General features: G+C 37.9%; 1 protein-coding gene across 3 annotated transcripts in view; it reads right to left on the reverse strand.

The window, feature by feature from the left end:
- The window catches only part of spegb (striated muscle enriched protein kinase b), a 46,885-nt gene extending 39,068 nt beyond the window's left edge, over positions 1 to 7,817 (reverse strand). For 2 of the 3 annotated variants that reach the window (XM_079666310.1, XM_079666309.1), the window contains exon 1: positions 6,714 to 7,817. In XM_079666310.1, the coding sequence (XP_079522436.1) occupies positions 6,714 to 7,131 (418 nt within the window). In that variant the 5' untranslated portion in view covers positions 7,132 to 7,817. The remainder of the gene's footprint in view (positions 1 to 6,713) is intronic. The other variant, XM_079666311.1, reaches the window with a different exon arrangement.
- Between the last annotated feature and the right edge of the window lie 4,569 nt (positions 7,818 to 12,386).

Consider the following 12,386-nt stretch of genomic DNA (forward strand, 5'->3'; position numbering starts at 1 on the left):
AATGTTCATTTGTTGATCTTCTATTATCAATTCTAACTTCCTGTTAAAGCAACATGGGCGGCAGGGGATTTCCACAGCAGCTACACCTGCTCAAACACATTAATGGTCCAGGAGGAGGACAACATGGTGAGGAAACTATCTGAACATACTGGAAAGGTGCCATGGTCATGCTTAGTTGTGACATCTCCAGTTCCCGGTATTAGATCTCTCAAAAGAGTATCTTACCTACAAGCTTTAAATCTGCATAATGTGTTTTTATTACATGTACTGTACAGCACTTTGGCTCGACCAAAAATCGCTTTTAAATGTGCTTTATAAATAAAACTTGATTTGATTGGATTTGCATCCCTTCTCGTTAACTCCCATCAAACTGTCAAAATATCTATCATAATTACGGTTCAGCAATTACTATTTCTTAGGGGTGCACCGAATGGGAAATTCTTGGCCGAAACCGATACCGAAAATAGGAAACAGTTGGCCGAAAACCGAATGCCGAAAGGCCGAAAATGATTAATAGAAATATATATAATGTATACATTTTTTACCAATGTTGTTCAGCTGCCTGATTATGGAAAAAGACATGATTATGGCAAAACTTAACTTAAATAATAATCACTATTATGGGTCCATAAAACATTTATTCAGCACTTTTCAATGCATAAAGTACATTAATTCCAAGTCAAGTCCATTTTATTTTCTCTGTAGGATAACTACAACAAAGTGCATTCAGAACAAAGCCAAGGTGCTCTAAAACTGCATAAACATCTAGGCCAGTAGGCCTACAACAAAATAGTGTAAATAAAGACTGTAACAGCCAGGCCTTCAACAACAACAAATGCACCTATAAGTGCATGCATACAAATGTGCAAACTGGATAAATCCACATGAATGTAACTATTTACAAATGAAATTAAAATTCAATTTCAAGAATCTGTAAATAAGGCTGTCTGTCCTCATAAGCAAAGTAGTAAACATTGTATAAAGATACATAAAGTGAAAACTGGATACAAAATCCACAATCAATTAAGAATTAAATTACAATTTCAAGAATCTGCAAATAAGGTGGTGTGTCCTCATGAGCAATGTAAACAACATTGTATCATTTAGATACCGAAAGTACAATACATTGAACACTGTGCTGCTGTCATTTCCCCCTAATGATAACCTGAGATGGTGAATTATAACTCACAATGAAAATTGTTCAGGAAAGTGGGTATAGAGTGGACATGTAGAACTAGATAAGCTTATGATAAGCCAGCCTTGTCTACTTATGAAGGAAAAGTGGGAGGTTCTTTTTAATGAACAGTAGCTTCTCTGTTTTATCATCCATTGTCTGTTCCTCTTCTCATCAAGCACATGAGAGGCAGCGCTGAACAGTCTCTCGCTGTCAGTGCTTGTGATTTGATCTTACTCCGCATATTTGTCCGGGTGTTTTGATTTCAAGTGGTGGAGTAATCCCGAAGTGGTGAAAGTCTTTGCAGTTACACCCCCTCGAGAAATGTCAGCTGAACACGTTTTACAAATTGCAATCCGCGCCTCTTTCTCTGATATTTTTAAATATCTCCAAGCGGCAGACATGTTGGCTGTGAGCCAACCGCGAGCATGGTCGCGCGCCGTGCTTGTCGCCGCGTTTTGATTACGTCATCACAACAACACGTTAGCTTACCAACGTAACCCTGTTCTCTGACATTCGGTGATATTTTTTCGGTGCTAAAACCCTTTCGGCCAAAAGCCGAAAGAGCCTTTTTAACCATTTTCGGCCGATAATTTTCGGCGGCCGAATATTCGGTGCATCCCTACTATTTCTTATGTCCGAAACACATTTTAGTGTACTGTTTAGTTGTTGAATGAGAAATGTTGTCTCCATGTTCAAAACAGTTGAGCCAAAACAAGCCCCGCCCACTGGGTGGAGCAAACTTATCCAGGTATTTCTTTTGGTTTTAGGGCCTCAAATTTACAGTTTTAGTTCCCTTTCTTTAAATTGAATTTAAAATGTAGATTGATTATGTTTATTTAATTTTAGCTTTGATTTAATTATTTTCACCTTTCCATTTTCCTTTTTTTTTTTGTCTTCATAATCAACTGAGCGCACATCAAAAGCAGAACTGTAAGCCTATAGAGACATTATTCGGAGAAAACAATACAGATCGTCAAAAATGCACGACCTTCGACATATGGGAGACTTATTTATGCTCCTGCGTTTTTAGTCGATGTTCTGGATTCGGAATCAGCTCTTTTTACTGATCAGTGGAGGGAAAAATAGTCATAGAGGGCCGGGGCTAAAATTAGCAGTGATGTCTTCCTGTGTAATAGGAGAGACGTTGGCCTGCTAACATCACAAAAATCTAAGGCCTGGCACATTCCGCTGTATAAATAACTATGGAGAGTTGGTGGACGAGGGGGGCGGTACAGAGGGACATTTTCAAAGAGGGAGAGAGAGAGAAAGGGTTCAAGCAGTTTCAGAGAGTGATGGGACAGCTGGAGATACTAACATGGCAAAGCAGCAGAGAGCTGAATCAAACTGAAGGTTAAAATGGAGAACCAAAGAAAAACTTGTTTTCTAGCCACGTCTAGAGAATATGATATGAAGATTATCACTACTGAATACTAGGAATACTGTGGGGCTACCACTGCTTCTGAATTCCCTATAATATAACCTGTGTGGTTAAAAATCGGTCTAGTTGTAGATCACTTTGCATCTACCACAACTAGGGCTTCATAGTTAAACAAGTTTTGATCAACATCACATTATTGACTAGTGCAACATCCAAATCGTAGTGAGCGCAACATTGGGTAAAGGCCAACATTTCAAAATATTTCAAATAATCATTGTGTTGCTGCAGAGAAACTGGCCGAACGCTATTCTACAGACTGAATGAAAAGCCTTGTTTTGTACGTTCCAAAAAATAATCACAAGATAAGGTGAATGTTTCAAAATGATCAGTCACTCCAATATTGCGAAACATATTGCAATTGCAATATCACTCAAAATAATGTATTACTTATTTTTTCCAAATAATACAGCCCTTACCACAACACAAAAAAGGAGCAAATGGATTGTATAATCCTCAGTGCTTGTTAATGCTAACAATGCTATTGTGTAGCAGGAATTCGTAACAAAAAGCCATGGAAATCTCTGTTGCTTTGTTTTTTGGAATGTCTTCAGTGAACTGTGTGAATATGATTACTGCCATCATACAGTATCACATGGTTGTGATGAAATAGCCCTTTCATCTTACTTCTCTATTTTATGTATTTCAAAATATAGGGGCTCACCTAATAGGACGCACGCAATAATAGTATATATTATGAAACATTGATAAACATGTGTAAACAACACATTTCTGCCATCAAATATTTTAAATTGCGGATCAAGGGTGAAAATAAATGTTGTCAAACTCAAGATTGATACTAACCAACAAATGACTATTCGCTAAAAGAAACTGGTATTATTTCATTATTAAAATGATAGCTGCTTCACTTTCTAATATGCTATATTCTGAAAAAAAAATATTTTACAAGAAAATTACTTTCCCAAGACCCACCCTGAAATGGCATCTTTTTTGTAAACTAAGCATGTTGTTCATGTGGCAGTACTGAATTGATGGTGCATTGCTGGTGTGGACTCTATCCAAGCATCCCATATTCATACTGTTAAGAAAATGTAACACACTGTGGTTTCTCGGTGCCCACACTAAAAGGAATCCTTGTCATCACGTTGCCCAGTCTGCAGTCATCACCACTTTTTTATCACCAATTTCTTCTCCTGAGCTTGCACTAAGCAGATATCAATATGTACGCAGCCAGTCCTTTATTCTACGTCAGAGAAAGCAGAAACTTTACTCGTGTTAAACTGCATTCAGCAGTGAAGAGTCTTTACATATCCTCTCTCAGCTGTTTTAAATTGAAGAGTGAGTTTCCTCATTCCGCATTCACACTGCGGAACAATGACAGACTACTTGAGCTGATATATGAGAGGATATTTGTGGAGCTTTTTCAAAGCAACCGATTTGGCAAAACGCTCTCAGGTGAGCAGAATTTAGCTCAGTGCTGGAGATCACAAGATGCTGTTGATCATAGTGGAGTTTTTTTTTTAACCGAGCTACAGAGGCCTTCGGAGCTCTCTTGAGAAATGGGACTGTAATACACTCAAAATCTCCCTTTGGCCGAATTTGCAGTGCGTGTGTTAAAGAATGATTTATCAGCATCTCTGCTTACATGGTGGAAGTATAATAAATGTTCTCCTCAAAATGGTATTCGAAACTCAGTTTTATAATTCAAACTTCAAAATATATTCTATATTATCACTTATTATCACAATAGTGTCCCGTATATACTTTGTTTATTATAATGATTTAAATACAAACAATTAATTAGGAATCGTATAGGCCTCCTCTGTGTCACTTGTGTGTTACAACAACCATCTTTCTATCCTCTGCACGATGGAAATAACAATCATTTACTCATTTTGGATAAACACCTGACCCTATTCAACTATCAATGTGTTCAGTATATGGTTATCCATTCACCAAACTTTACAAGACACCAGAGGCCTGTACTACGAAGCTGGATTTTCGCTTAGCCGACTAACTTCAGGGAAAGCTTGGGCTTTCCGTTCCTACGACGCTGGTTCTCTTTTTAGCAGGCTAGATTTCCATGGTAACTTATGCTGGGCGGCTAACCTGGTCAGGACCAGGGGGGTATACTACGAAGCAGGATTTTCGTTTAGCAAGATAACTTCTGGGATTTCCGGTACTACGAAGCTGGTTCACTTTTTAGCGGGCTTGATCTCCATGGTGACTTATCCTGGAACCTAGTCTGTGCTCCGAAGCAGGTTAGGTTGCAGGCTAAGAGCTCAACTCAGTGAAAGCATTGCCTGCTGACCAATCAGAGCTCAGTGTGCAGAGTTTAAAACGATCAAGTCATATTACAGGAGAAAGGAAATACAGAAAAGCTTGCCTTTGCAGAAAAGACGGCCGGCAAAAATCACCGACTGTGTGAACGTGAACATTAATAGAATATCACCTCCCATCTTCAGAGCAATCTGACTATTATAACATTAGCGTTAAGAAAGCTTACTTAAATATCTGCCACAACATAAGTAACCGGATCAAAGTGACATTATGTACAGTCCGCGGCATATCACATCATAATGTATCATATAACTCCTTATCTGAGTCAGCTGAGCCGTATCTGGCCGTGCAACACTCACAGTGTCACATAGGCCTACTGTATGCAGAAGTATTATTTTAAGCAACACATTCAGTTGACGAAACACTCGAGACAAATGTAATTAAAGTCAGATCCACTCGTGTCTTAGACGGGGCAGTGATATCATAAACCTGTTAATGTACGCATTCAAACACTTTTTCTTTTACCAGCTGTATTCACCTTGCAGGTGCAGCTATGTGGCTTTTATCCTGGATAAAGTGTTTAAGTCATGGATGTTTAAAGTTTAACTTCTTCATATTTGACTAATATTATAGTATACTTTTCATTCAGGAAGTATGACGCTGCGCTGTCAGTACGCTTCTCCATGTGTGTGATTGGTCGAATGCTCCAAATACCACCCCTTTCATGTGAACGCGCACCTAACTAGATAGGACACGGCTGGCTTGAGCGATCCACTTGATAACCAGCGTCGTAGTACAGTTTAGTGACAGCGCGTATGTTTTGGATTAGGCCAACCGGCTAACTCAAACATATGGTTAGGAAAATCGTTTCTTTCTGATAGTGATGTCTCTCTATAATACCAGTTTTACCTATGCTTGTAGCTTTTGTCCACATGTTCAGATGTTTTAGGACAACTAAATCTTATTTGTATATGTTAAATTAAACAGATGTATAAAAGAAACAAATAGTAATATACATTTCATATAGAGCAGTTGTATCTAAAAACAATGTACATTCTTATACTTTGTTTTGAAGCATTCAAAGAAATACAATTCTGTCTGTAAATCCAATCAAATGTGTTTTTCCGAATAACTTGGGGGGGAAGGTTTTGCATTAGCTGGCAAGTACAGCAACAATTGAAGAAACAATTTAACAAACTAAATAAAAACTGAAAGTATACTTTTTTATTTTTATTTGCACCTAGGGGTCTTTTTTTTCATATGTTTATCAAAATATTGTATCCTATTTGTTTATAAAATTGAGCAACTGTCTGAAACCCAATCGCAACCGGAGTAAAAAGTATTCTGATGATTTGTATCCTTAAATATGACTGATAGCATTAACATAGGTCTCAGTAGTAGCTTGTATCCTGGTTGGGATCAGAAGAAAACACTTCATGTCCAGCAAATGGAGCAGGAAGCTACAAATGACTTTGGAATGCTGGGTAATTTTCATGGAATTTAAAACAAAATATGTTGTAGTTAAAACCTCATTGTTAGCTTTAAAATGACTTTACTTATATTCTTAAATACATGGAACAATGTGGTAGATCATATCAGCTTTATCTGAGGCTATCTACATTATTATGAAGGAGGAACTGTTTTCTAGTCAAATCCATTTACTTGCCAAATTTCTGAATATATATAAGTATAATATATTTAATTTCATGATAAAATATAGCAAGTGTCAAAAAACCCAATTTCCCCCAGGATAAATAAAGTATTCTGATTAAGCTTCATTAGTTCCTTACACTAATTCATTTCAAACCAAATCACATTTTAAAATAAGTGTGAAGTGTTGAGTGTGTTCAGCTGTATTACCTTCCCCCAGATCCAGGACAGCCAGCACAGCGCTGCTCCGTGCCTCTCCCACGTGATTATTGGCGATGCAGGTGTAGAGGCCTGCATCGCTTGGTTTGCAATCCCTAATCCAGAGGCCTCCGTACTCCTGGTTCTCCATGTTGAGGAGTTCATCATTGTGGTACCAGTACAGGGATGGCTGAGGGTCTCCGGCCACAGTCACCTTCAGACGGATGTCGCAGCCCGTCCCCACAGCGGCGTTCCTCATTTTGCGTGCAAAAACAGGTGGAGTTTGGTTGGGATAGCCGGGTCCTCGAGGGTCCGGGGTAACTTGAACTGGGCCCGCTTTGGACCGCTTTGGTGGGATGATGGGGCTCGGGGGTGTCGCAGCTTTATCTGCCCCCTTTTTCAGGGTCATTTGCACCTCAGCTTTCCTCATGGTTGAACTTATTGGGTAGAACCTACAATGGAATCTTTTACTGTGTATATCGGACTACTGTCCCTGTTCAGAATTAGTTTTAGAGAAAACCAAAATCAATTGAGGACAGTGAGTCTATGAGAAGGCTTCACATATAACTTAGTTAACAAAATGATCACATTTTAAAATTTAAGATAACTTTCTTTTACTTGGAAAACCGAATTACAATATATTGAAACATATATCTTCAAATCTTTGTTCTCTAACCTCAGTTTTCAAAAGAAGAAAAATAAATAAGTGATTACCAAGTAATTAAGCAGAAAGAAACTGCTGCCACTCTTCTGTCCTGAGGTATTTTTAGGGCAAGACCCACTGGATCATGTTGCATTAACAGCTCCCTTGCCTTGACTCTTCTCTTGGAAGTGACTGCCTTCCTTTCTCCGATGTTCTTTGACTTTTCAGCCTTTTAAAACCATTTCCCATCAGCGTGTCATCTCTCCTCAGAACAAGGTGATTCTTCAGCGAATTTTCTCTTAATTCCCAGCAGCTTTGAACTCTGTTTTTGCTTGTCTTCTGTTTGAATGCAAGCATCAAGTCCCATCCAGCAAGTTGCACAGCACCCCCCTCCTTGTCCAATGAGCTAAACCACCCCACTCATGATCTCCCCCTACCACTGCCAGTCAGTCCGAAGGGGGAAATGACAGTCACAGCCTAGCAAGCCGTACAATGACAGCTGCATGGTGGTCGGTCTGCCCACTCACTGTGAGGCTCCCGCCCCCTTGTCATTTTTAGCCAACCTGAGGTCAGTAGAACATGTGAGATGGTGCAACACTTGGCACAGAGGAGAAGCTGGTTGGTCTGGGACAGATATTTAATTTGTAGGTCAAATGTAGGGGCTGACCATGGCCTCCCAATTGTGTTGAGGTGGTCAGATATCATGAAAACGAAAATATTATCACTGCATCAACATTGAAAGCTGGCAGCTGCGGCCCTATCATACAGTAGATATTTAACCTGTTAAGCCCCTGTTTTTTTTTTTCACGACACTGTGTCTCAGGGGATCTTAATATTTAAGAACCTATTAATGTGTTATTCCAGATTAACGGAAATAATCTCAGCTAACTGACGATATATACAATTTTTACCAAAACAAAACACAAGTCTCATAAGAAGCATCTAAATGAACCCTTAGCGAAAAATGCTAACGGACATTGGCACAGAACTCAAGATAAAAGTACCCTTATTACTTATTGTAGCTGCACATACAAGATATTCGATTAAAGCTGAGGTTCCACAGATTATTTAGGTATATAGTATCATCACTGAGTGATCCGAACTTGCGACAGGGGAAGCAAACACAGACATCACAACACGTACCTTTACGGAGCTTCTAGGGAGATCGTCTCACCGTAGCTGTCAATCTGATCAAAAGACGTGTTCAATGGCATTAAAACGAGAAAAAACGCGGCTGAATCGGTTAATCCATAGGTTGATAGAGTTTCTGGGCAATAATTTGTGTTATTTATAATCCATAATTAAATTTTTATGTAAAAATCGCAGAGCAAAAGTTAGCTGCTAATGGTAGCCACCAGAGTGGCTGGTGCTTCCGGTCTTGGCTATGCGGCAGTCTAGCACACACACATGACCAAATAAGGACTATGTGGGAGTTCCCCTCGATTCCATTGGCTCTGACGGTCAGAAAGAGATGTCACATGTCAAAATCCAGCAAGGGGAGCCAGAGATATGAAAAATCCACCCAAATGGCCCCAGAAGAGGTTTTTTTTTGCTAAATCTGTCTAAAAAGGTCAAATATCACTTGTTTTGCATCAATCTTGATACAGGGTACTTATTATATGTTGTACTTTGGATTCCTAAAGCTTTTAGTCGACTAACCCATCATCCAAGGTTAGTTTTCACTATAAGTACAACATATGTTTTGGACGGACACTATAATTTACAGTTTTTTACCATGTTCAATCTGAATTTTCTTTAAAATAAAAAACATCTATATTGAATCTGACTTTTCTACATCCAACTGACAGGTTTATCATTACTTTGAGAAAAAAGATGATTAATTTAACCCTTTTAGAAGGGCAGATATATGGTCATTTGTTCTGGGAATGTCATTTTCGAGCCTGAAACCTGAAAAACAGTCTCTGGGTTTAATGTTCTTCTAAGGTTACCAGCACACATGATGCAGTAGACGTCAGAGTAGTTCTATCCATTAAAAATTGGTGCTTGCTTAGTTAGTGAAAAACCTGAAACACAAGAAACAAATGAAAAAAAGCTTAGCACAAGGTATGCCTTCCCACATTCATTCTAATAAACTGACATAATTTTCAATCAAATTAAAAACAAATGAGTGCAGATACAGCTCTCGACAATTCAAATAAACACATTTGCTGCTAACTCAGTAGTTATGCATATTAGTAGAATATTGCTACAAATACAACAACACATTATCATTCACAAGTAAAAAAAACTCCAGTGATAGCTAAGCCATCAGTAAAATGCAACATATCATTGACCAAACTATTTTATCATGTTCCAACTGCAACATCGCCATCTCCTTTTGCTACTCAAAAGTAAGACTACGAGTCTGAAAAAGGAGGAATTGTATTAAAGACTCATCTTTATCTTCAGGCCATATTCCAATTAATCTTGATTTTATAAACTATGATAAATTGTCTTTTCATAGCTAGCTACCTAGCTGAAGTAGCTTGAAATAACTAGCATACAGTAAGTTTGACGCACAAACCATTGAAAACAAGACTTACCTTGAAAGAAAGGCAGAATATACGAACAATTATATAAATAAAGTCAAAACCCTTTTCATAAATCAAATACAATTTCCAATGCTATGCAACTATGGAAGTTTAGTAATGCTACACGCAATGGTTGCTTGTTACTAACCAAACGTAAACGATGCCTAGCTAAAATAGCTTGAGACAAGTAGCTTAATTCAAACATGCAAATGTTGTAAAAAAAAAAACGTACCTTGAAAGAAAAAAAGAAATTTAAAAAAAGGATATGAAAAGTCAAAATACTTCTAATAGCTCAAATACAAATGTTACTATGGACATTTAGTAGGCCTATTTCTACACACACTGCTTGTATTTTGCGAACAACACATTATTATAACTTGCAGGTCTCCCTTGAAAAAGAGATCGTTGATCTCAATGGGATTTCCACCTGGTTAAATAAAGGCTACAAAGAAACAACAAAACTTATTCTAGATGGCTAACTAACGTAGCTTAAACAAGTAGCATAACACAAACGTCATTAAAAAAATAAACACCTTACCTTGAAAGAAAAGCAGAGAACTTGAAATCAGTCCAAGAGATATCAACAATACTGCCACAACAAGTCGATTCAATAAAGTATGGTAAGCAGAAAATAAGTCAGGCATGGCTAGCCCAGTTTAGCTGGACTGAAAATACGTTTTTTGTAGTGATAAGTTCATGCAGCAATATGGTTGGTTAAATGGCAAGGTCAACTATGAATATTAAGTAGAATGTATGATGTTAGGGATAAATGTATTCCAAATCACTAATAGTAAAAATAAATGTAGTATAGTAATAGTTTCATTTTAATTAAATGAGGAGTAGAATGATGAAGCTAGAGAACTTACAATTACAAATACAACCAGTATATATTATTCAATGAATAAACAATTGATCTCTTTAGCCCTTATTAACCCCAGTGAAATCCAGTGTCCTTCAACCCATTTACCTCACTCAAGTTGAAGAGGAATAAACCAAATAAACCAAAATAAAACATAATTAGGAGATTTGAAAATAAAACTAAATATTAAGTCAATGTTCATCAACCAGTGTGTTTTTTTGTGTGGGTTTGATACGCGTATCTGTAGAGGAGAGGGATTATTGCATGAAGTAGTCCTCTGCAGAAATTATCCTCCTCAGCTCCTTTTCTGTTGAAGTGGATCTCCAAACAAACTTTTATATTTAGAAAACATTTTCAGCTCCAATCTTCTCCCCACTTGGTGGTCCTTTGTTGGTAACTTCTTGGGAATATCAGCCATGCAGCGAACAAACTAAGGCCCCGTCCACACGGAGACGAAATGGGTGTTATCCGCTATAGTTCTTTATCTTATGGACGGTTCGTACACACGAAGCCGTAACGGAACCGAGGAAACGGAGCCCTCAAACGATAACACATCCAAAGCGGGAAGGTCTGGTAACGTAACACTTGCGGCACCGTGTGTAGTACGCCCTAAACCAGGGATTTTCAAAGTGTTGGAAGGTGAGCCTACCCTCAGAGAAGATAAGAACAGCCGTGCCCCCCTCCCAATTATTTTTGCTATTATTATTATTATTGTTGTTGTAGCTATAATGCAGGGGTATTATTATCCAGTGGAATGCCCTTACCTACTGGCCTAGTTAAATCAAAGTGGTTACTTTTTATTGGCTGGGCAGTGTAGTTTCACCAAGCGGCAAACTCTGTGGAAGAGCCGGGACGCCAATACGGAAGTATGTATGCATCGCTAAGGTTAATTTAAATTGGCTATGCTCAAGTATGTAGACAAGCTAATGTCGAAGTAGTGTATGTGAAATCAACCTCACAACAAGATGTGTGTATATTACAATTATTAATGTCATATTTCAAGATGATTACTTAGAAATTACAATATGATTGGTTGAGCTGGAGTTCATTATTGAGCTTACACGTTAACATCACACTCATCTGAAGAACAAACCCAAACCTTGTTGTTTTTATAAATTGCATTACCAAATGGGTATCAAATAAACAGCAAGCATTGGTAACACAACTCCCAAAGTTACAGTAAAATAAAAAGGACCCTGACTCGGACAATACACAATCGAACATGTTCAACAGAAAAGAATCATATATTATATTGTTATATTGTTTGTACACATGGTAATTTACATATATATCTGTTTGTTTAAGGTGTCCAGGTGATGCAGACAGGCTGGACCAGAGAGTGAGAGACAGAACAGGACTCCTCACAGCAGTGAACTTCAGCACAGGTACAAATACTATTTTTTTCATACTGTACAAAGAATCAAGAAAGTATTGACTTTAATACACTGATATACATTCCATTAAACAATACTAGATCACCTACACACCAGTGAAGTTGAGGGTTTTTTCTGTGCAAAAAGTTACATTTATTTAATTTAATGTATTAAAGGCAAAGATATTTAACACATAGTGAGAACTGCTACTATTTATTTCTCAATATTGTCTGTAAAAAACGTGGTAAAAGTTATTCTTTCAGTGAGACAACAGAGCAA

Source organism: Notothenia rossii (assembly GCF_949606895.1).
Source record: "Notothenia rossii genome assembly, chromosome: 2".
Lineage (NCBI taxonomy): Eukaryota > Metazoa > Chordata > Actinopteri > Perciformes > Nototheniidae > Notothenia > Notothenia rossii.